The sequence below is a fragment of the Staurois parvus genome, unplaced genomic scaffold (genome assembly GCF_062004578.1).
Source record: "Staurois parvus isolate SC_StPar_1 unplaced genomic scaffold, SC_StPar_1.0 ptg000628l, whole genome shotgun sequence".
In the NCBI taxonomy this organism is placed as follows: Eukaryota; Metazoa; Chordata; class Amphibia; order Anura; family Ranidae; genus Staurois; species Staurois parvus.
In genome coordinates, this window is record NW_028318424.1 from 159,945 (window position 1) to 186,090 (window position 26,146).

At 42.7% G+C, this 26,146-nt stretch overlaps 1 protein-coding gene across 2 annotated transcripts in view; it reads left to right on the top strand.

Moving 5' to 3' along the window:
* LOC149449351 (branched-chain-amino-acid aminotransferase, cytosolic-like) overlaps positions 1 to 26,146 on the top strand; it is a 93,946-nt gene that overhangs the window by 24,847 nt on the left and 42,953 nt on the right. The window contains exons 1-2 of one of the 2 annotated variants that reach the window (XM_089693348.1): positions 5,490 to 5,691; positions 19,782 to 19,856. In XM_089693348.1, the coding sequence (XP_089549474.1) occupies positions 5,650 to 5,691; positions 19,782 to 19,856 (117 nt within the window). In that variant the 5' untranslated portion in view covers positions 5,490 to 5,649. Of the gene's footprint in view, positions 1 to 5,489; positions 5,692 to 19,781; positions 19,857 to 26,146 lie in introns of those variants that run through there. The other variant, XM_089693349.1, reaches the window with a different exon arrangement.

Sequence of the window (26,146 nt, forward strand, 5' to 3'; positions counted from 1 at the left end):
GATGGTTTGGCGCCTTGGGGGGGGGGGGGGGGAGTTAGGGGAGATGGAGAACGTGAGGAGGTGGTAGTCGAAGAGAGGGAAGGGGGTGTTGGTGAACTGGTTGAGCGTACAGAGGTGGGAGAAGACGAGGTCCACGGTGTTCCCATCGATGTGGGTGGAGGATTGGAGAACGTGAGGAGGTGGTAGTCGAAGAGAGGGAAGGGGGTGTTGGTGAACTGGTTGAGCGTACAAAGGTGGGAGAAGACGAGGTCCACGGTGTTCCCATCGATGTGGGTGGAGGATTGAGCGTACTGTGTGAGCGTGAAGGAGGAGGTTAGGTGGAGGAGTTGGGAAGTAGCTGGGTTGTTGTCGTTGATGGGGATATTGAAGTCCCCAAGGATGATGGTCGGTAGCTCAGAGGAGAGGAAGAAGGGAAGCCAGGCGGCGAAGTCATCTAGGAAGCGGGGTATGGATCTGGGAGGCCTGTAGATCACTGCAATCCTTAGGTGGGTGGGGGAGAAGAGCTGGATGCAGTGAGCCTTGAAGGAGGAGAAAGGTAGAGAGGGGGGGTTAGGGACCTGGAAGGTGCTCAGCGGTGATAGGAGCAAGCCGACACCACCACCTCTGCGACCGCTCGGTCTGGGTGAATGGGTCCAGATGAGACCTCCATGTGTGAGTGCCGCAGGGGAGGTAGAGTCAGTGGCCTGTACCCAGGTTTCGGTGACCGCTAGGAGGTTGATGGGCTCTATATGACCTGTTGCAGGTTCCAATGCATATTGTGAGAAGCTCGCAGTGTGCAGTGAAATTAGAGTAAGCCGTTTTGTTTAGAGAGAAGCTTGTACAACTGTGTGATACTGAAGGTAAGGATGGAGGTCAGATTTAAGGTGTAGGAAGACTACTGAGTCCTGACCTGTAGAGTATACCCACCAGTGTTGGACCATTAATTTCTTGAGTGGTTGTCTTGACTCCCCAATGTGCACGTCTTTACATTCCTTACTACACCGCACTGCATCTACACAGTTACTTCTTGTGTTTGAGTATTGGGTCTTTTGGATGTTCTAGCTTCCATCTCAGTGTATTTCTGGGCTTGAAAAACAGACACCTGCTATCTCTCCTACCATTTGCTAAAATCCTCTCATGCTTCAACCACTTGAAGTATCGAATTAAGAGTGTTTCAGGCACTAGGAGTAATGGGTTAGGGGTCTTCAGACAGTCTCATATTTCAGGCACGGGGAGAAATGGATTAAGGGTCCTTAGACAGTCTCATGTTTCAGGCACTGAAAGTAAGTGTTAAGAATCTTTAGACAATGTCATGTTTTAGGCATGGGTCAAGTGCAGACGGTGAGGTTGAGACCACAAAGAGAAATATTTGCAGGACCAAAAAATGGGTGTCTTACTCTGACATAACAGACATTGATAGAAGCCAGGTCCAGCAATTGTACAGGTGGTCAGCATCGCTATAACGGCTGGAGAGATTTTTCTCTTAGCTAATTGGAACTTTTCTTGAACTGCCCCTGTAAACCACTGAGCACACTAGAGCTCAGCGCAGTTCCTGAACACAGGGAATATGACCCGGTACAAACCCTAATTATTCTGGGACAACTATAGGTTGGGTGGCGTCTATGAAACATCCTGCGGCATGTAATAAAAATGTTGCACACCATGCCAACTATAACTGATGCCACATTGACACTGACACACACGGAGTACAGCAAAGTCCAGAGGTTTCATAAAGACAATTCATGATTATGTCATGTGACTTTTATGGGGAACGACCTCAATTGCCCACCGTATTATCTCGCTCAACTTATAAAGAATTGGCAGAGTCGTGGCAATGTAATCAGCTTGTGCAAACACGTTGTTCACAGATTATACACGGCACCATGCCAAGCCTTCCGGGGTATACACACCGTGTCACGCTGAGGAGTCATCTAAAGGGGAACTTCAGAAACAAAATCGAAATCCGAAACAAAAGAAACAAAAAAAAAAATTCTCCTTCTGATGCGCATGAAGAAGATAATAAACTGACTATTCTTCGTGCCCATAGTATGACCAAAAAACAATAGTGTGCTTTTTTTTTTTACCCTACATAAACACACTGACTCTGATGCTATGGCTAGGTTCACACTATCACGGCAGTGTGAACTGTGATTTGTATGGGCAAGGCTGCCCATTCATTCCGGGAAAAGTTCCTGCAGAATTTTAGAAATCGCAGCCCGCACGGGAACTGCAAGTGCAGTGTGGTTTCCAATGCAGGCATGATTTGGCATGCCATTAAGATTAACAGCACCCACACACATCTCCTGCGTTTTTCTGGGATGGTGGTGGTGGCTGTGGGAACAGGTGCAGTCCCGAAGTGGCAATCACCCGCACAGATGTGAACCTAGCCTAAGGGTCAATCCACTCCAGGAACACGCAGTGCGTTTCTGTGTGATTCACATGCGGTACGATTTCAGTCCATTTATTTTGAATGGGCTGAAGCTGCACTGGACCACAATGTAGTGCATGCATTTGAAAAAACCCACTACAACCAGATCACATGGTGCTTCTGTAGCATGCAATCCAGTGCAGGCAGACTCGCTGCGCGGGGGGGGGGGTAACTTAACATTAACCCTGCAGATTACTGCATTGCATTTTGAACACGGTGCAGGAAATGCACACAGATTGCGGGTATCCTGTGCCACGTTCTGCTGTGAGGGGCACTTAATCTTAAACCTTTTTTTCTGTTTGTGTATATACACTTCACTAATGAGGAGAAAAATATATAATGTATTTTTTCTCCTCGAAGAAGACAGCAGCGGGTTCTCATACTAGTGATCACTGTGATTGGCTGTCATTCAGAAACGGTAAGATCAATCATCACTGGCAGACTTGGTCGTTACCGTGCCCTCAATCAGGGAGATCAACTATCAAGCGCTACCAGAGCAAATATGTAGGATACGTGTTACATCATTGTCAGCGGTGCCATCAAACAATGAACCCTGGTTGAGAATGGCTGGTCCAAATCCCAGCATCTCTTGCACATAGGCTGCCATATTTCCAGTGCCCAGGACGCCCAGGTACAGTGTACAGCCTGCCACTGACATGAATAGTGGTGCAATGCTGTACTCCTAAATATAGCGGTGCGTTAATAAACATGAGTACAGAGTATGGGAATATGCTCATATGCTGTACTCGTTTTTATGATAGCACTGCCATATACAAGAGTGCAGCATTGCACAGCCATTCAGGTCAGTGGAAGGCTGTATGCTACACCTGGGTGTCCTGGGAGCTGGAAATACGGTGACAGTTACGCTGAACATGCTCAGCTAGCCTGTGTGCAAAAGCCCTTAGGTGACAAACATGTACTTGTATTTGACCTCATTGACATCTGATCTTACTCAGTGCAAGTTACAACATTTTCTGGCCCTGGGTTAGGGAAACAAATTATACGTTTTAGGCTGTATTCGCACATTGTGTAGTGAGACGTTTTACTGCATTGTAAAATACTGTCACTGCAAGGACACATAGAAAACAATTGTTTCCTGTGTGTCCCAGTCACACTGCAATGCATCCCGGAGCTGCGTTATAATGCAGATGTGCTGTGATAAACTGCAGACATGCTGTATTTTATTGCAGTGCACTATACAGAATCGCATGGTGCTGTACAGCAGGACAGAGCAATGTGCTGCTATACAAGGCCATGAGTGATGTGCATGTTTTCTACACTTCAAATACATTTTCCAACACACACTGCGCTGAATTGTGCACCACACTGTCCCCTACTACAGTCGGGAGTAGATGGCTGCTGGACAGGTAAAGCACTTCAACAGCTGTCCTCTGTAATGTGAAATGGTCCTTAAAGTGGACCATTCAGTAACTTTACACCGGAACTTTAGGCTGAGGAATTAAAATTGGCGGACAGGCAGGAATTGTAATGTAGAAGAGACATCCTTTTGCATTAAGACCCTTTCACACTGATGGTCCGATCTGGTCTGCCTGTCCGTTAGTTTTTCACGTGGACCCGGACCACCCATAGACCTCTGTGGACCCGCCAGCATCTGACCCGATCCTGTACACCAAAAACAGATGGATGGGGATCTGTTCCCCATCCATCTGGTGGATCGGAAGACAGTCGGGTGGAAATGGACAGTCTGTTTCCATCCGACCACCCCATAGGAAAAAGAAGGTGGTCTCTGTCTCTGCTCTGCAGCAGTGGAGCGAACACAGACCTGTCATCCGTTTGCTCAGTGGTGATCAATGGAGAGATCCCCTGCTGGGCAAGTGGATCCGCTGGTGGGTCTGTCCCATCTGAAAGGGGCCTAAGGGCCAGTTCACACTATATGCGTTTCCGTTGCTTTTTTTTCTGCATCCAAAATGCACAGAAAGTAGGTTATATGGTTGTCACTGTCACAGTTCACATCAGTGCTTGCAGTGCCAGTGCATTCTGGTTGCAGGAAAAAAAGTAGAACAGGCTGCATTTTTCCTGCACAGAACTGTACTGGAATGTGGTAAAACACATCAAAATTGCACTAGAACTCCCCAAAAACGGACTGGAATGCATATGTACCTACTTGAAATTGAAGATAAAGAGGGGAATAAATTAACTGTAACGCACGAGAATGTGTCAAAAATGTGCATGCAGGAACACATCTGGGCTGCATTTCTATAGTGTGAACCGACCCTAAAAGTTACTTACCGGCCTGTCTGCCCTAGAATGTGCACAGCTACAAATTTTGCAATACTAGATCTGACTGAACTCCTGTGCCTGTGTGGGAGTGATGTCATCCCCACCCAGCCAATAATAGAGCTCCAGCATGCCGCATCGCTGGAACTGATGTGAGTATTGTTATGCTTTAAAATTGCATGAACAAATTTCCTGGCATGTCACATTATACAGCAACAGTATCATTTACCAGAAAAGCTCCACCCGTATTTACTTTCTTTGAGCTCCAGTCAGTGCCTGTGCCTAGGCTGAGATGATGTCATCAGTCTGCTGCAGGCAGCAAGGGGCATTTCCTCAATCCCCTCTTCCCCAGTGATTAGACTGTACATTGCAGCTTTGTAGCAGATCACAAGGTGAGAGGTCACAGCAGGAGCTGATCTGTGTCAGACATTTGTGAACACAGCCTAGAACTGACATCAGAGGTGAAGACCCCAGGATGCTTCTAGTTCTCATTCTTGTGACTTGCATGAATTGTAGTGGTATGATGGAGGACATACATTCTGATGCCACTTTTCGGCAGTGCACCACATTACAATGCATTTTGGTTGGTATGTTGGCTGCCATGCTGGTTTGCGGTAATAGTAATGTTAGTTCAATGACGGTGTAAGGTAATGTACAGAGAAACCATGCCTGCACTAAGATGCTGTCATCAGAGCATTGATGATGTTCTAATGAACGACAGTATGATGATGAGGGCGCTGACATCTTGATACATTGCTGTACAGGGGATATCTGACGTCACATCTCTTCCATCATGACATAACATTGTCATTCACATCCTACAGCGGCTCAGCCCGATCTGTCTTCCAAGCGCGGAGTACGCTGATACAACGCAACCCTCAGCGCTGCGGGAGTCCTGACGTCACTGTGCTCGCCTAGGCTTAGGGGGCTCTGACGTCACCGGTGGGTAGAGCTGCAGCGAGTTGGTAAGGGAGGTGACGTCACTCTGGTGGAGGCGGAGCGGGATGGAGAGCCTGGCACAGCGGCAGAGAGCACCGGGGCACCAGGTAACCCGCATCACCCGGGGGAGGGAGGAGCCTGGGCGCTTATTATAGAGGGGTCACGTGGCTGTAGAATAAACATCCCTCTGACAGATCAGCCTTCTTATATAACATCGTACAGCAGTGACGTCACATGTGACCTGTCCCATCACATTGCCCTGTATATAATCCCCATCATATAGGAGGATACGGGGCTCTATATATAGGAATTTGTACTATAGATTCAGCATTGTCCCCTATAGAGGTCAGATTTTATATAATCCCAATCATGTAGGAGGTTACAGGGCTCTGTATATAGAGAGATCTGTACTATAGATGCAGCATTATCCCCTATAGAGGTCAGATTTTATATAATCCCTTTGTATAGGAGGATACAGGGCTCTGTATATTGAGGGATCTGTACTATAGATTCAGCATTGCCCCTATAGAGGTCAGATTTTATATAATCCCCATCATGTAGGAGGATACAGGGCTCTGTATATAGAGGGATCTGTACTATATATGCAGCATTGTCCCCTATAGAGGTCAGATTTTATATAATCCCCATCATGTAGGAGGATACAGGGCTCTGTATATTGAGAGATCTGTACTATAGATTCAGCATTGTCCCCTATAGAGGTCAGATTTTATATAATCCCCATCATGTAGGAGGATACAGGGCTCTGTATATTGAGGGATCTGTACTATAGATTCAGCATTGTCCCCTATAGAGGTCAGATTTTATATAATCCCTATCGTATAGGAGGATACAGGGCTCTGTATATAGAGGGATCTGTACTATAGATGCAGCATTGTCCCCTATAGAGGTCAGATTTTATATATTCTCCATCATATAGGATGCTGCAGGCTCTGTGTATTGAGGTATCTGTACACTCCGCTATGGACACAACATTGTCCTCTGGAGGTTGGATCTTGTATATTCTCCTTTATAAAGGATTCTGCAGGCTCTGTATATACAGTAGATGTGTCTGTAGCCTGAACTATAGATTCAGAATTGTCTACTATAGAAGTCAGATTTTTTATAATCCCCATCATTTTGGATGCTGCAGGCTCTGTATATAGATGTATCTGTATACTCAGCTAGAATCCCAGCATTGCCCCATATAGAGATTGGATTTTACTGTATATAATCCCCATCATATATGATGCTATATGTATATATTTGTACACTCAGCTATCAATTTAGCAATACCCCCAGTAGAGGTTAGATCTTAGATAATGCCCATTATATAGGTTACTGTGGGCTCTGCATATAGATGTATCTGTGTACCTAGCTAAAGATCCAGCATTGTCCCCCTATAGAGGTCAGACCATGTATAATCCCTATCATATAGGATGCTGTGGGCTCTGTATATACATGTATCTGTATAATAAGTTAAAATAACAAGTTATTCTTATTTTATAGAATAGCGTGGGCACATTATTTAATCTATACAGTGCAGCTTCAAGTACAATTATCAGTGCGTCTATATCTATATAACGCATATATCTCTGATATTCCTCTTATTAATATTATGTCTCCCATATATGACTTTATCTTACATCCATACTGTCTACTCTATAATCCCCCACACTGGCTGCTAATAGTATCCTGCAATCACATTGGCCTCATTATACGCTATATTGCTAAAATTATTGGGACACCTGCCTTTACACGCACATGAATTTTAATGGCATCCCAGCCTTAGTCCATAGGGTTCAATAATGAGTTGGCCAACCCTTTGCAGCTATAACAGCTTCAACTCTTCTGGGAAGGCTGTCCACAAGGTTTAGGAGTGTGTCTATGGGAATGTTCGACCATTCTTCCATGTCAGACGAGAAGGCCTGGTTCACAGTCTCCGCTCTAATTCATCCCAAAGGTGTTGTATCAGGTTGAGGTCAGGACTCTGTGCAGGCCAGTCAAGTTCCTCTACACCAAACTCACTCATCCATGTCTTTATTGACCTTGCTTTGTGCACTGGTGCGCAATCATGTTGGAACAGGAAGGGGCCAGCCATCCCCAAACTTTTCCAACAAAGTTGGGAGCATGAAATTGTCCAAAATTCTTGGTATGCTGACGCATTAAAAGTTCCCTTCACTGGAACTAAGGGGCCAAGCCTTACCACTGAAACACAACCCCACACTATAATCCCCCCCTCCACCAAACTGTACATTTGGCACAATGCAGTCAGTCCAAGTACAGTTCTCCTGGCAACCACCAAACCCAGACAGGTCCATCAGATTGCCAGACGGAGAAGCTCTCATCACTCTAGAGAACACGTCTCCACTGCTCTAGAGTCCGTGGCAGCGTGCTTTACACCACTGCATTGACTCTTTGCATTGCACTTGGTGATGTAAGGCTTGGATGTAGCTTGCGCGGTCATGGAAACCCATTCCATGAAGCTCTCTATGCGTGCTAATCTGAAGGCCACACGAAGTTTGGATGTCTTTAGCTATTGACTCTGCAGACAGTTTGGCGACTTTTGCGCACTGTGTGCTTCAGCATGCGCTGACCCCGCTCTGTCATTTTACATGACCTACCACTTTATGGCCGAGTTGCTGTTGCTTGGACTTATCGCACAGGTGGCAACCTATCACGGTACCACGCTTGAATTCACTGAGCTCCTGAGAGCGACCCATTCTTTCACAAATGTTTGTAGAAGCAGTCTGCATGCCTAGGTGCTTGATTTTATACACCTGTGGCCATGGAGGTGATTTGGAACACCTGAATCCAATGATTTGGAGGGGTGTCCCAATACTTTTGTATATTTATTTATTATTATTTCAGGTACTTGTATAGCACTGTCAATTTACACAGCGCTTTACATATATATTGCACATTCACATAAATTCCTAACCCTCAAGGGGTGTACAATCTAAATACAGATACTAGGGCCAATTTAGACAGGATTCAGTTTACCTACCAGCATGTCTTTGGAGTCAGCATCATGTGATTCTGGAACATGTATTTTGTTTGGGACCCTGCGGCTCCACATTCTGCCCCAGCTGTGTCTGATCTGTGTCCTGTAAATCATATTTCTGTTTTCATTGTACATTTAGTGATTTGGGACATAAATCAGAGTCATTCCCTTTTCATACCAAGTTATCAAATATTTACTCTGTATCCGAAGTGAAAAATGACAGACAGCTGTCAGGTGAGGATGCATTGGTTGGTATGGAGTGATATAGCTTGATAGACCTGGGCCCTAGGGCAAGGTGTGAGCAAGGGCCTGTGAGGGGCATTTTTTTACTCCCTGATCAGATGGACTAACCTCCACCACTATGACTCCGATTTTATTATACTGCTCTATTACTTCCCAACCCTCATATCCCCAATGTCATCCCCACCCCCAAATCCTTAACTCCCATCTGTACCCCCTATAACAGCCCCCTAATTCCATTTATTTCTCTCCTCCATCTCTATTCCCCAGTACTTATAACCTCCTACTACATCCCCACACCAAGTTCCTTCACCCCCTCTTCTATCCCTACCCTCAATTTCTATAGCCCCTCTCCCATCCCCACTCCTCAATTCTGATAATCCCCTCCCCACCCCGTTGTAGCTATTCTCTCCTCCTTTCTCCACCAACCCTAATTCCTATAGGCTCTTGCCATCTCTGTTCCCTGTGTATGCCAAATACACCTTCACCTTAACTTCCTGTCCCAGAGATGCAACAGGAAGTAAGCAGAAATTTTTAAAAAGCAAGGAGATATCCTCTTGTATACAGTTGTCACCAGAAATAGCCTCTTCATTGGAAATTTTCCCCTCATCTCCTATTCCAGTGACAACTCAAACATTTTGGTTTTCCTATTAATGTTTTCTTCAGCTCTCCTCTTTATAACAGTAAAATGAATTTTGTTGGAACTCAGTGCTGTGTATGGTTTACAGTCCTATTCTCAAGCAGATCCAAGGCCAAAGGTTTTGAGAGAAGTTTAATTATATTTATTGTCAGATATTTTTATTGTAAAACTTTTTATTATGGCCATGATGGAGAATTGATGAGAAATAAAATCAGCGACAATCTTGGGTCGAAGGTGACTGCCTTGTTTTGCTCTGTGAATATTATTTTATTTTAACAAGGCTGTATTCATAATTTCACCGTAAAAATTTGGATGAAAAAATATTTCACAAGAGTGGAAAAAGTTTAGTGTAATGTACCGTGACGGGGCCTGGTAACCGGAGCGCGTATTGTCCATGTGGAGTTAATGATTACAAGGATCCCCATTCATAATGGCTCTATTACCATCTAAAACTGCTATTGTGCACAGTCCGAGAACACTGTAATAATGCAGCAAGGTTACCTATAGAATAAGTGTGCTTTGTTGATGGAACGAGCCCCAACCACACAGTGTCTGTAAAATGATATGTTCAACAAGGTTTCCGGGATACTTGAATTATTGAAACATGAGAATTATTGATCCTGACCATTCCTGGTATAATGCAGTGGTACAGTGATACCATGCAATGCTACTTGACCCCCATCTAGGTCTGCAAAATGTGTGTATGTGTATATATGTGTGTGTGTGTGTGTGTGTGTATGTATGTATATGTGTGTGTGTGTGTGTATATATATATATATATATATATATATATAAATATGTGTATATGAGGGAGATTCAGAAATAGTGGGATGTGTAGTCCAGGATTGGTCTAAAATGCTCCTTACTTTTACATTTTTGTTACTTTTACACATTTGGGGCAAATTTAGAGCTCTACTCAGACTAAGATTTTCACTCTTCTATGTTTCAAAACTGAAAAAGTTTTATTTATAGATACAATGTAACTTTTACAAGGGATATACAGTATACTTGTTAGGAAATTTCAATAAACAAATGTCAAAATCAAGCAGGATCCATACTCTCTGCTCTCATATAGAGAAATAAGAGGATGTAAAGTCCACAATTGGTCCAAAATGCTCCTTACTGGTAACTCCAAGTGCAAATAATACAAATCACATTTTGGCAGTAAAGTGATGTATGGCAAATGTTCTTTCAGCTTGACAAAGAATGCAGTCTTTCGAAATATCGCTTTACTGCTAACATGTGATTTGTATTATTGGCACTTGGAGTTACCAGTAAGGAGCATTTTGGACTTCACATCCTCTCTCTTTCTCCATATGAGAGCAGTGATTATGGAGCCTGCTTGATGTGTACATCTGTTTATTGACGTTTGCTAACAAGTACAGTGGGGAAAATAATTATTTGATCCCCTGCAGGTTTTTAAAGTTTGCCCACTTACAAGGAAACAAAGGGTCTATCATTTTTTATTATAAGTGTATTTTAAATGATAGAGACAGAATATCAACCAAAAATCCAGAAAAACACATGATTAAAATGTTCTAAATTGAGTTGCAGTTCAGTAAGTAAAATAAGCATTTGATCCCCTACCAACCAACAATAATTCTGGCTCCCACAGACTGGCTATGTGCTCATGTGGTACACAGATTAGTCCTGTCAATTTTAAGAAGGTGCTCCTAACAACAACTCATTATGTGTATAAAAGACACCTGTCCACAGAATCTCTTTCTTCTAGTCAAACCTTACCACCATGGGCAAGATCATAAAGCTGTCAAAGGACATCAGGGACAAGATTGTAGACCTGCACAAGGCTGGAAAGGGCTACAAGACCATCAGCAAGAAGTTTGGTAAGAAGAGAAGTTTTGGAGTGATTATTCTCAAATGGAAGTAATATAAAATAACCATCATCCGCCCTCGGTCTGGAGCTCCATGGAAGATTTCGCCTCATAGGGTAAGGATGATCATGAGAAAAGTGAGGGATTAGCCCAAAACTACATGGGAGGAGGTTGTGAATGATCTCAAGGCAGTTGAGACCACAGTCAACAAACAAACCATTGATAACACAATACTCCACCATGGATTTAAATCAGGCTCGGACTGGGACAAAAAAAAGTCTGGGCATTTTGGACTGAGAAGCCTAAAGCCCGGGGACCCTTTCCTCGGAGCCTGGTGGCGAAACACCAGGGCCTGGTCAGAAGAGTGACCTGTGCGACCTTGTTAATTCCGCCACTAGTGTCAATAGGTTTTTATTAAATTTTTCAGAATTTTATATTTTTTATAAATTTTTAACTTTTTTTTTTTTTTTTTATAGGGGAGAGAGAAAGTAAGAAAGGGGGGAAAAAAGGAGGAAAAGAGAGAGGGAAAAAGAAACAGGAGACAGAGTGAGAAAGAGAGAGGCGTATAGAAAGAAGGAAAGAGGAAAAGGAAGGAGGAGACAGAGAAAAAGAGCTGTATAGAAGGAGGGAAAGAAAGAAGGAAAGGAAGGATGGAAAAAGGAGACAGAGAAAAAAAAAACTTATGGAAGAAGGTAATAAAGAAAGGAGAGAAACAGGAGACGGAGAGAGAAGGAGAGAAAGAAAAGAAAGAAACGGGAGACAGAGGAAGAAAGTAGGAAGAATGGAGAGAAACAGGAGACAGAGAAAGAGAGAACTATAAAAAAAGAGAGAAAAAAATGAGAGAACGGGAGACAGAGCGGAATAAAGAAAGTAGAGAGACAGCGAGAGAGAGAAAGAGAGAACTATAAAAAAAAAAAAAAAAAGAGAGAAACGGGAGACAGAGAGAGAGGAAGAAAGAGAGAAAGAAATGAGAGAAACAGGGAGACCGTGAAAGAGAGAGAGAGAACTATAATAAAAGAGAAAAAAATGAGAGAAGCAGGAGACAGAGAGAAAAAGAAAGAAAGGAAATGGGAGACCGAGAGAGAAAGGAGAGAAACAGGAGACAGCGAGAGAGGAAGAAAGAAAGAGAAACCGGAGACCGTGAAAGAGCAAACTATAAAAAAGAAGAAAGAGAGCCAAAAAATGAGAGAAATGGGAGATAGAGAAAGAAAGGAGAGAAACAGGAGACAGTGAAAGAAAGCGAGAACTATAAAAAATGAGATGAGGGAGGGGGCCACTGGAGGAGATGAGGAAGGGGGCCGCTGGTGCAGATGAGGGAGGGGGCCGCTGGTGGAGATGGAGAAGGCTGCTGGAGGAGATGAGGGGGGAGGCCGCTGGAGGAGATGAGGGAGGAGGCCACTGGAGGAGATGAGGGGGGGCTGCTGGAGATGAGGGAGGGGGCCACTGAAGGAGCGGAGGGAGGAGGAGCGGCCACCAGGGAGCATACAGGAGCCAATCTCATGCAGGAGATTGATAGGAGAGAAGGCTGGGCGGCACATAGAGGAACCGAGAAATGCACGGTCCTCTGTGCTGCCCGGCCGCCGGGCAAATGCCTGGTGTGCCCTATGGCCAGTTCAGGCCTGATTGAAATCCTGCAGTGCCCGCAAGGTTCCCCTTTTCAAGAAGGCACATGTACAGACCCATCTGAAGTTTGCCAATGAACATCTAAATGATTCAGAGAAGGATTGGGAGAATGCGCTGTGGTCAGATGAGACCAAAATTGAGCTCTTTGGCATTAACTCAGCTCGCCATGTTTGGAGGAAGAAAAATGTTGACTATGACCCTGAGAACACCATCCCTACAGTCAAGCACGGAGGTGGAAACCTTATGCTTTAGGGCTAATTTTCTGCTAAAAATACAGGCCGACTTTGAGGGACCAATAGACCGGGGCCATATATTATAAAATATTAGATGAAAACCTTCTTCCCTCAGTGAACACTGAAGATGGGTCGTGGATGGGTCCTCCAGCATGACAATGACCCAAAACATACCACCAAGGCAACAAAGGAGTGGCTCAAGAAGAAGCACATTAAGGTCATGGAGTGGCCTAGCCACTCTCCAGACCTTAATCCTATAGAAAATTTATAGAGGGATCTGAAACTTTGAGTTGCCAAGCGACAGCCAAGAAACCTTAAGGATTTAGAGAAGATCTATAAAGAAGAGTGGATCAAAATGTCTCCTGTGATGTGTGCAAACTTGGTAATCAACTACAAGAAACACCTGACTTCTGTACTTGCCAACAAGGGTTTCTCCACCAAGTACTAAGTCATGTTTTGCTTGGGGATCAAATACTTTTTACTCACTGAACTGAACCTCAATTTATAACATTTGTTTGTTTTTTTTTTTTCTGGGTTTTTGGTTGATATTCTGTCTCAATCATTTAAAATACATCTATGATAAAACTTCTAGACCCTTAATTCTTTGTAAGTGGGCAAACTTACAAAATCTGCGGAGGATCAAATAATTATTTTCCCCACTGTATACTGTATAACCCTTGTAAAAGTTACATTATATCTATAAATAAAACTTTTTTTGTTTGAAAACAGAAGAGTGACAATCTTAGCTGAGCTCTAAATTTGTCCCAAATGTGTGAAAGTAACATTTAAGTCAAAATAAAACAAAACACACAAAAAAAGAGGTAACACTTACCTGCTATGTGCAATGATATTGCACAGAAAGATCTCCTTTGTCCTCTTCTAGCAGTCCCTGCTAGCACTGTAGGATCCTTCATTCTTCAGGTGCCCTCCTGTTGTAGCAGGCTTGCAGCTATGCAGGTGCTGCATCAAGTTGCATATGGTCATAGACGCACCAAGTTGCAGGTAAGCTGCACTCCCCCTCCCTCTTCACAGGAGATTGACTGATGGCAACAGGAGCCTATGGCTCTGCTGCCCTCAGTTTCTCCTGTAAAACCAGGGAGGGAGGAGAGCAACTCTGGAGAGATGACATGGAGCCAGTTAAATTTTTAGGGATGGGGGTGGGGACGTAGGAAGGTAGCGGGACATTTTATTTAAATTAACCCCTTGGTGCCAGCTGCCCCCTAGCCCTTTAAGGGTTCTAAAACACAGGAGGCGGAGGCGTACCATTGGGTCATGCGACCGCTGTGATTTGGCTGTGACAGCAGTCACATGGTCGGAAAGCTCTAGATCACAAGTATGCACCAGGAGGTTACCGATCACTGCCAGCTACTGTGCGGGGAGCGTGCTCCCCACACAGTATGTCATTTTAGCAGGGCCTCATATATGTGGCCGCTAAGCATTAGGCTCCATGCACATTGGGTGTTTTTAATAATGCTGGTAACGTTAGCTGTGTAAAGTCACATTAAAATTGTGAGTTCTTAAACGCCGGTTTGCCGCGATTTACTGTGTGTTGCCGCGTTTTTCAGCGATAGTGTTTTTACAGCTAAAAAACTCCTCTAGAAACCCACTAGTCCTGAGTTTTTTTTTCCAGCCAAAAAACGCCCCTGCCAAAAAACATTGATTACAGTCTATGTGTGCATGGATACATAGGATAACATGCTGGGGGTTTTACTGGCTGTAGAAAAAAAATGTCAAAAGCCAAAAACAGCAGCTGTAAAAATGTCCAGTGTGTATGAGGACTTAAAGCCCACATGCCGAGTGGCTGCATATATGCATACTACTGGCATCAACAGGTTAATGCAGACTACAACAAAGTAAAAAATGTTTAGGTTTCAGTACTACTTTAAATCCACTTACTGTTGACTGACTCACTACCTCTTCTGGAAGTCTATTCCAAGCATCTATTACTCTTTCAGTAAAATAATAATTTCTAAGGTTAGTTTTTGAACTTTCCTCCTACAAGTTTGAGGTGAAGACCCCGTCTTTGGCTTCCTACTGAAAATTCCCTCCTGAACACTATTCCCACCTTTCACATATTTAAAGTAGGACTAAACCCATCAGTTTAGCAGTTTAAAAAAACTGTTACATTCGTGGCATGCCTGGAATGATAACTGTCACATTTGCTTGTGCTCTCAACCAAACTGTCAAACAATCAAATGGCTGGTGTCATGACTGATCACATGGGCAGCACCATGGCAGTTAGGCCTCTTTCACACCATGGTGCAGAGACATCAATTTTTCTGCACGTGTTTTGCAAGGGCACAACAAAATCAATTGTCCTGTATATGTCCTGTTCACACAACAACACTGGTATCATGTGCATATTTTCTGTGCAGGAATCTGCAACGTGTATAGAACTCATTGAAGTGTGCGTGGAAACTGATGTCTCTGCAAGTGAAATCTGCATGTCATTTTCCATCAGTTTTTCTGCAAGTATGGTGTGAATGAGGCCCTACTTGTGCTCTCAACCAAACTGTTGAACCATCAAATGACTGGTGTCATGACTGATCACATGGGCAGCATCATGGCAGTTGAAGATCAAACAGAGGCTAAGATGGCAGCTTCCTTGGTTGAAAACGATTGGAGGGTTTAGTTCTGCTTAAGCCCTGGTTCACACTGATGCTTTGTGGAATTTGCAGCGTTTTCCATGCGAATTCCACACCGCATCAGAATTGCACCCCGTTCGTGCGAACTGCTGCGAGTGTGTATGTTAACACCCCGAAAGCGGTCCGCAAAACGTGGTGCGATGTGCAGAATCGTATTGCATAGCTGTGAATACCCATGCGATCCGATTCTAGTGCAGACCCAAAAAAAGGGTCCTGCATGTTTTTGATGCGGGTGTGGTATGATTAGAGCCATACATAATGCTCCAATTTGCACCGCACACAAATCGAATGTGATTTGCACAGGAATGCGGTGTAGTTCCTGTGCAAATCACATGCGATGCACCGCACATTTGTGAACCCAGGCTTAAGTTTCTCCAGACTGTCCTGATAGTATAGATTATAGGTGTCCATGTTGCCGTTGTAGATTTCCCTTGTCACCACTCTGCCCAAACTTTAAAAAAAAAGTTTTAGCTGGAGTTAAACTTTCAGGGGCCTGTTTTTAATGCTTGGTGCACTCAGAGCTACAGGAGCTACTTTTTACTTCCATAAACTTGAATGGGAACATGTAAAAATGTGAAATTGCGCAAGTGCCTTAAGCTTGAAAAGACATGTAAAATTTGAAACATATTTCTAAATCAATCGCATACTTGTGCAAAAGTGCTAAAAATATGCCTGAAAACATCTGAAAATCACTCTGCTCAGGTTTGAATGTTGCCCAGAGACTGCCATGCACAGCTTGAATTTCAGCTGATTCCTACTGCATCGGTCTGAATTTGACCCACAGATGGCCTTGTCAGCACTACCTGGATTAACAAAAGCCAATTTTTCATTTAATCAGCTGTGGTCAGTGTTCAGGTATTCTGACAGCCGTGGGTGCTGGCTGTCAGAATACAATAGCCGCAGTGGGAGATTAGTATGAATGAAGGAATCTATTACATTTCCCAGGGGCTGAACAAGAAAAAAATGTATTGCTAGCCTTACACTTCTGTCAGAGAATTCCAGTCTGGAGTTCCTGGAATGGATTGTAGTAGTAGCCATCAAAAAGGCAGGCTAATGAAGGCTATAGACAGTTCATTTATCGGCCGAATTTTCGAAACATCGGTCGTTCTGTTGCCACCAATGATTACAAAAAACGTCCGTTTTTCTCAAATTTTCCAGCATGACCGATAAAAGAAATGAGGAGGAACAGCGAAAATCAGCCGATGACATTGCCCCACTAACGGTGCGAATATTGGCCGATTTATTCTTTCGGACGAAAATTCGGCCGATAAACGTACCTATGTCCTGCATTAGTAGTTTCCTTTAATTGTAGTCTTGAAAACCTAAAAGGAAAAGAGCCTCAATTTGTAAGAGCTTTTCTATTTACAGGCCTGTAGAATTTTATTCAAACGTTCTGATGAAAAGTCCATTCGATGGTGCCCTCATGGACTTGACTGATTGACTTTTTCTAAAGTTCCATGTCTGTCTTGATTTTCATACAATGAACATTCTACTTTCGGAAGAACTTTTACAAATGCATGCACGTAAGACTGTTTTGATTTTTCTCAGCCAGGAGCAGATTAGTACTTTGTTCATTCTAATTAGATTCAAAAACATTTTCTATTCTTATCCTTTAGTTTTTTTTCTCTGCTCCCTCTGATTGAAACCAATTGTTGAATTGTCCTATTTAACTCTTAGTTAACATAACCAGCATTGAAAATGACATATTTTATCAAAATTCTACAGGTGTAAGGCCAGCTTTAGATTTCCTTGGGACCTCCAACTTGGAGATCTCACCACTGGAGCCCTTGAAATACCTAATGTTCCATTGGATGATTAAGCTCGCCAGAGCCAGAATTTATCGAAAACTGAAATACCTGGATGTAGAGCCCAGTATTGCCAGGGATGGAGTGCTGCCAGTGTGACTAGGATTGCTGAGTCCTTTGTAGATACACAATAACAGAGAGTTGTGGCAGAACGTGGTGTACATGGGTGCGTCCTTGACCCTCATATGGAATGCTCTGAGTGATTACCAATCAATGCCACAGATGTCATTACCCTGGAGTCTGAGAATCAATGAATATCCCAGTTTTTACATCTCCTAATGCTGCAATGCAGACATATTCATTTTTTTTACCGTTGGCGTATGCACTAATTCTGAACATATAGGAACTATATATGAAGAATGTATGAGTAACAGTATATAGTTTAACATGTATTCTATCTGGAGGAAAGTTTATCATTCAGGATCTGTCTGTTAGAAAACAATATCCTCTTTGCAGTCTTTGATGACAGGAAACATCCACATTGCTTCTGATAGTCAGAGATCATGTAACTTTAGGCTTCAGATGGGTTTTTTTTCTCACGAAAAAAGTACCTTTTTTGCTTTAAAAAGAAAAAAAAAAAAGTTATTCGCTAACACTGCTTCATGGGAAGTGAGAATTATGACAGTAGCTGCAGACACATTGCAATCTGCATGTATTGTTTCACATTTAGATTTTTTTTTTTTTTTTTTACTGTCACCAAAAAATATACCAAAAAATAGTAGTATATAAAAAAAGAGTCCTAACAGGAACTGTCCCATCACTGGTGACCCCGATCTTTGTCCCTTGTAAAGCTGGCCAAAGAATCTTCAGATTTTTGCCACATATTCAGGGGGATACTGTGGCTTGGGATGTAGTGGGCAAATGGGGTAAACTGCAGTGCACTATAACAGACCAGCCAAACAACACACCTGGAATTTTCAGCCACAAATTGTAATGTATGCAATGTGCTTTGCAATCATTTTTACTTTAAAGCAGAACTAAAGATAAGACTTTTTTTTTTTTTTTTCATTTTGGATAAGGTACAGAAAGGTTATAACCACTGCCATTTTTTGGCAATCTCTGTCCCAATGGGGAGATTTCCCATCACTTCATATTTCATAGTCACAACTGGAAGTGAAAGGAAATCCCTCTAAAGTGAGGGAATCCCTCATTGTCACCAGGGTCATCACATCTACAGTAGTGTCCCCATTGGATGATTTCCCCTCTATTCCTGTTCTGGTGATAATCCACAATTTGGGATTTTTTTTCAGTCTCGATGATAATGGTAAACAGGACAAATACGGTGAATTTCCCTAATGGGGCACAGACAGATATAAATACCAGAGAGATGTTCTAATACCTCTCCACTCTATCCAAAGCTGAAAAAAAAAGTTTTGCCTTAAAGTGTAACTAAAGGCAAAATGTTTTTTTTTTTAGTTTTTGATAGGATAGGGATTAGGCTTTTATTGCTGTCTGTGCCCAATTAGGGAGATTTGCCTTCTCTATTTGTAAGAAAATCCTAAATTTTGGGTTGTTACCAGAACAGAAATAGAGAGAAACATATCCAATGGGGACACTAGATGTGACGATCCTGGTGACAACCAGGAATTTCCTCACTTTTGCAAGTGAAGGGAAATCTCACCTATGGGATACAATTGGTAAAAACTTGTCAGGGGTTGTAACGCTCCTTTACCTATTCAAAATGAAAAAAAAAAAGGTTTTGCCTTTTTAGTTTCACTTTAATTTATACTTTAATGTCACAACTTTCTCATGCGTAGAAGTTTTACTTTGATGATTTTGTGGTTGATACATTAAAAAAAAGTGATTAAAGCCGACAAGAAGACGAGACGAGTGCTTAGGGGGATCACAGGAAGAAGTAGAGATCAGAAATTCTGATTGAGTGGACAGGCAACAGATGATTCTATAGCATTTAAAATGAATATCTCTGAACTGCAGATCTCTGTATTGTCATGTGAAGGTAACTGTAGAGGTGCATTATATCGGCATGTGCTGGCCATGTTTATCTAACAATATATTGTGCAAATATGAACCTTTCTGAGGCCATCTCACCTCCTCCTCCAGTGTTCTGTGTACACAGCGGTCAGATAAGGCATGTGGTCACAATATTCAACAATCATTAATATTGCTCATTGCATTATAATTCATATTCCAAATAATTTCTTGTTTTTTCTTTAACAGAACTGTAAGAATGGCTGCAATAATGGAGCCCCCTGCTGTGACGGGGACAAGGATCATGTACCTGGTGCCTTTAAGGTGAATATTTAATTGTGGGTGATGGGTTCCTATAAGGTGATTCCTGACTCTGTTCATAACATATTTAGTCTGGCTGAAAAGGACAAAAGTCCATCCAGTTCAACCATATAAAAAAAAAAAGTTATAATTCTATTCCCACAGTTGATTCAGAGGAAGGCAAAATCTCTCCTTCCTGATCCCCCGAGAGGAAATCGGATATTCCCTGGATCAACTTTACCTATAAATGTTAGTACACAGAATATAACTGTATATCTAAGAAACAATCCAGGCCTTTTTTAAAGCAATCCACTGAGTTGGTCAGAACCAACTCTTGAGGGAGTCTATTCCACATTTTCACAGCTCTTACTGTGAAGAAACCTTTCAATATTTGGAGATTACATTTCTTTTCCTCCAGACATAAAGTGTGCCTCCTTGTCCTTTGTGATGATCTCAAGGTGAATAACTCTACACTGAGTTCACTGTATGAACCACTGATGTATTTATACATTGTTGATCATATCCCCCATTAATCTCCTCTTCTCAGGAGACAGTAAATTTAATTCCTCTAATCTTTCCTCATAGCTGAGCTCCTCCATGCCTCTTATCAGTTTGGTTGCCCTTCCCTGTACTTTCTCCAGTTCCCCAATGTTCTTTTTATGAATTGGTGGCCAAATTTGAACTGCATATTCCAGATGAGGTCTTACTAATGATTTGTACCGGGGTAATTATATCTCTCTCTCTGGAGTCTATACCTCTTTTAATACAAGAGAGGATTTTGCTCATTTTAGAAACTGCAGCTTGGCATTGCATGCCATTATTAAGCTTGTAATCTACCAGAACCCCCAGATCCTTCTCCACCATTGATTCCCCCAGTTGTACCCCCCCTAGTATGTATGATGCATGCATATTCTTAGCCCCCAAGTGCATAACTTTACATTTATCAACATTAAACCTCATTTGCCACATAGTTGCCCAATTACACAGTGCATTGAGGTTGGCTTGTAAGTTGAAGACATCCTGTAAGGACGTTATTCCACTGCACAGCTTGGTGTCATCTGCAAAGACTGAAATGGGATTTTTATTCCCAGACTCTATATCATTTTATGAATATATTAAAAAGTAAGGGGCCCAACACTGAACCTTGGGGTACACCACTGACAATCTTAGACCATTCAGAGTATGAATCATTAATCACTACTCTCTGAATACGATCTTTTAGCCAGTTTTCTATCCATTTACATATAGATTTTTCCAAGCCTGTAGACTTTACCTTACACATTAGCCATGTGGGGGGAACTGTGTCAAATGCTTTTGCAAAATCCAAGTATTCCAGTAAGAACTCATCTATGTGGTCTTTTATTAAACTCTCCAGTATCTTCCAACTATAGATGTTAAACTAAGTAAAGTAAATTTGGTAAATATTTTGACCTCTTTTTAAATATAGACACCAAATTGGCCTTATGCCAATCCAGTGGTACTATGCCAGTCATTTTAAGAGTCTCTAAAAATTAGAAACCACGGGTTTAAAATGACAGAGCTCAATTCTTTAAGGACCTGTGGGTGTATGTCATCTGGTCCAGGTGCTTTATTCACCTTTTATGCTGTCTAAATATTTTTGGATCATATCAATTGTGAGCCAATGTGGATGATCTGGAGCTGTGTCTATACCATGCCCATTATGGACAAGAGCTCCCCCATGCTCCTTTGTATACACAGAGCTGAATACGGCATTTCATAAATTTGCCTTCTCTTTGTCCCCAGTCACCCACTCTAGATTATTTTGTAAAGGGCATACATGCTCGGACCGAACCTTTTTACTATTATATATTATATATATTTGAATAATTTTTGGGGGGTTTGGCCTGCTATCTTTTGCAATCTCTCGTTCGTTTTCAATTTTTGTGCCCTTTAATTCCTTTTTGCATATTCTGTTATATTCTTCTGATACATATTATTTATTATTAGAAGAATTCTGCAACAAATAAACTAATATCGTCTCTGCACCAATGGAGCTTGCACTCTAATGTCCAACCAGTCACACACTATAATTATTTTACATTTATATAGCTCTGACATATTCCACAGTGCTGTATAGAGAACACTGAGCCAGTTATAACTAACTCTGCACTTGAGGAGCTTACACTCTAATGTTCCATCACAGGCACACACTATTACTTGTATACATTTATATAGCTCTGGCATATTTCACAGTGCTCCACAGTGAACACTAAGCCAGTCACATCAATCTCTGCACCAGAGAAGCTTACACTTTAATATATCACCACCACAGACGCACACTATTAATATACATTTATATAGCTCTGACATATTCTGCAGTGCTGTACAGATAAGATTAAGCCAGTCACCTATCTCTGCATCAGAGGAGTTTACACTGTATTGTCGTCACCAAAGTCATACAATATTATTATTATTATTATACATTTCTGTAGCTGTGACTTATTCCATAGTTCTGTACAAACAACACAGCAGTCTTTGCACCAGAGGAGCTTACACTTTAATGTCCTCATGACAGTAACATACTATTATTATTATATATTTATATAGCTCTGACATATAGTGCTGTACGGAGGTAATGAGCCAGTTACAATTATCTCTTCACTTGAGGAGCTTACACTCTAATGTCTCACTACAGTCACACATTATTATTTTTATATATTATATAGTTCTGTCCTATTCTGCAGTGCTATACAGAGAACACTGAGCCAGTCATGAAAGAAGCTTGCACTCCAATGTCCTATCACAGGCACACACTATTATTATTATACATTAATATAGCTCTGACATATTCCATAGTTGTTCTGAGAACACTGAGCCAGTATCAGTCTGCACCAAAGGAACTTGCACTCTAATGACTCCACCACAGTCACACACTATTATTATACATTTATATAGCGCTGCCATATTCTGTAGTGCTGTACAGAGAACACTGAGCCAGTCACATCAGTTTCTGAATCAGAGGAGGTTATGCTCTAATTCAGTGGTTGTCAACTTGGCTAAAGGGGGCCTCAAATGCAGCCTCTGACATCAGCAAAGGCTTGCACATAATGTTCAATTTATGAAATGCTTGAGAGGACTGTCAAAAACTGCGGATCAAAGAGATGAAATGAGGGTCAAGGAGTGTAGACATGCTACACTATTAGCTGGAGATGGTTAAAGAAGACAATATGAAACTGGGAACATGTTGATGAGGCTAGTAGAGATCAATGCTATTACCCTAATCAATATTCCCACTATAGACTGCTGAGGTTCACACATCCTATATGAAAGGGCCACATGTGGCCCTCAAGCCACAGGTTGGGCACCAGGGATCTAATGTTTCTACAAATAAGATATGGTAGGTTTGCCCTGCTTGTTCTGTCTCCTCCTCATTTGCTGATTCTGGCTTTGAGTGAACTTGGCCCTCCTGACCTTTTTGCTATGACATCTGACTTGTCTGTTCGGTCTCCGCTTTATCCCCTGGCGCTGTTTTCAGCCTGCTGGTTTGACCTTTGGTTTCCATCCCGTGACCTTCTTTCATCTGAGCTCCTGGCATTTTCCAAATTGCTTGTATGCTGTTGGCCTGGTTTACATCCCCTTTTAGGAACAATAAATTTGCTCAGCTTCCTTAACACATCATATAGCCTGGGGCACCCAAATACAGCGCAGAAGCATAACATTTTCCCAGGCAGAAGCTTCTAGAAGTATAGCGCCCTGCTGCTGCCATTAGACCTGAAAAAGTGGTTGTCGCTTACAGTGTTTGAAAATACAAAACAGAAAATGTGAAAATGTGTTCCAGCAATCATGACTCTGGTTAACTCGCCAGGAGTAAGTAAATCTGCTTTCCAAACAATAACCTTAATATTCATAATAATGTCTGACTTTCCTGTGTTTGGTTTTGATGCAGCATTTTTATAATGTGGATTCATTGTGAGTGCGGCTGGGTGTGACACAGCTCTCCAAACACATGACACATTGTACTGGTTTTTCATGGGCATAAAATAACCAGACTTCATAAAAAGGAGCTGGATCATATAAAGCACAGGTCTCTGTTTTAAGGGCTTCTTCACACCAGAACGCGGTGCTGAAAACTCGCGTTCCATGTGCATTTTTTTAAATTAGTGCATGCACTACTTTCCTGTGGTTTAGTGCAATTTCAGCCCATTCAGGTGAATTAGCTGAAATTGCACTGCACTTGTATCACATGTGAATTGCATAGGAGCGCACAGTGTGTTCCTGTGCGATTTATGGTGTGAACAGGCCCTGTAGTCCAGATCTCCCCTGTACTGCTGTATCCTAAAGTATATCTAAATCCATTTTTTCTTGCTTTGGATGGAGTATGGAATGGTTAGACAGTGGTACATGCAATGATCATTAAAGGAATAAAAATTCAGCTCACACACATTGTAGAATGGGATGGTGACATGGGGCAGAGTAGAAGGAAAATGGGAACTGACTGTACACAAGATGTAACGGAGAAGAGTCACTAGGTGGAATTGTCCATAGGATGGGCAAATGGAGGAGAGTGCAGACCAAGGAACCAGGGCATCTGGATTGGAGCCTGCAAGCATTGTCAGGGATGGTGAAGATCCTATGTTACCGATGTGGTGGCAGTGTGAACACAGTTAATGCGTTCTGAGGCTGACAATGAAAGAAGGGATGAACCAGAAGGCAAATGCCTGGAAAAGGACCGGCAGCTCCTCCTCAAGGATGTGGGGAATCCCTCCAAGACAAACAGAAGAAAGCAGGGCGCCAGGTCAGGAGGAGTAAAGCCAGTGAAAAACTTTAAAGCAGAAGACTTACATCTGGAATTCCTTCAGTCGGCATGTGGAGTGGAAGGACCAGCAGAGGAGCGGGATCGTGGTACACTCTGATGGATGGATCAGTGACAGCAGTGGGACCATGCAGGGAGCTGCTTGCAAACTTGGCGATGTGTGTTCAAAGTTCCCATCTGGCAGGGGAGAAAATGACAGGTGCCGTGAAAAGCAGAAAAAAGGAAGGCGCCATGTGAGAAATGAGTAAAAAACAGTAAAGGCTTTATTGCAGAAGACTTGCATCTAAAATGACTCCAGTCGGCATGTGGAATAGAAGAACAGGCAGAGGAGCAGGATTATGATCACTCTGGAGAATGGATCAGTGATTGCAGCGGGACCAAGCAGGGAGCCGCTCGCTAACTCAGCGGTGTCCATTCAAAATTCCCGCCAGGCAGTGGAGAGGACCTCTCCATTCCACCAGAGTGATCACGATCCTGCTCCTCTGCCTGTTCTTCTATTCCACATGCTGACTGGAGGAATTTTAGATGTAGGTCTTCTGCAGTAAAGCCTTTACTGTTTTTTACTCATTTCTCACCTGGAGCCTTCCTTTCTTCTGCTTTTCAAGGCACTTGCCATGGCACCTGTCATCTTTTCACCTGCCGGGTGGGAACTTTGAACACACATCGCCGAGTTTGTGAGCGGCTCCCTAGATGGTCCCACTGCTGTCACCAATCCATACATCAGTGTGTACCACGATCCCGCTCCTCTGCTGGTCCTTCCACTCCACATGCCGACTGAAGGAATTCCAGATGTAAGTCTTCTGCTTTTAAGTTTTTCACTGGATTTAGTCCTCCTGACCTGGAGGGCTGACTGGACATACTGTGGTAGGGAGTTCCAGAGGATGGAAGAGGCTCCGGAGAAGTCCTGGAGGTGAGTATGGGAGGATGTGATGAGGGAGCTAGATAGGAAGATATCTTGGGAGGAGCAAAGTGGGCGATATCTGCGGATGAGGTTGGAGATGTAGCTAGGGGCAGTGTGTGGATGGCTTTGTAAGCTATGGTTAGTATTTTGAATTTTAGAAGTTAGAGTAGGTGGAAGCCAGTGAAGGGATTGGCAGAGAGAGACAGCAGTCACTGATTGGTTGGTTGGTAAGGTGTATTTGTCTAGCAGCAGCATTCAAAATACACTGAAGGGGGATAGCCTGTGTAACAGTAGACCAGTGAGGAGGGAGTTGCAGTAATCAAGGCGAGATAAAACCAAGGCGTGGATAAGTTGTTTTGTGGTGTCATTGCATTGATGGTGGTTGCATTCATGTCACAGAATCTCCCTGGGGTTGAGTTTTTGTGAAATGATGTAACAGTCTTCTGCATTTTATTGAAATGTATTGAAAAGTTTTAATGAGCCTCATTTGCTGGCTGGGGTGAGAACTAAGAAATCTGCCGTGTCCCTCCCATGGGCACCATATTTGCTAGTTATAAACTGTTGGAGTTGCTCCTTGTTCCATCTTGTTACACATACATTGTGCAGAGCTCAGAACTCCAGGATGCGTCTCACAAACGC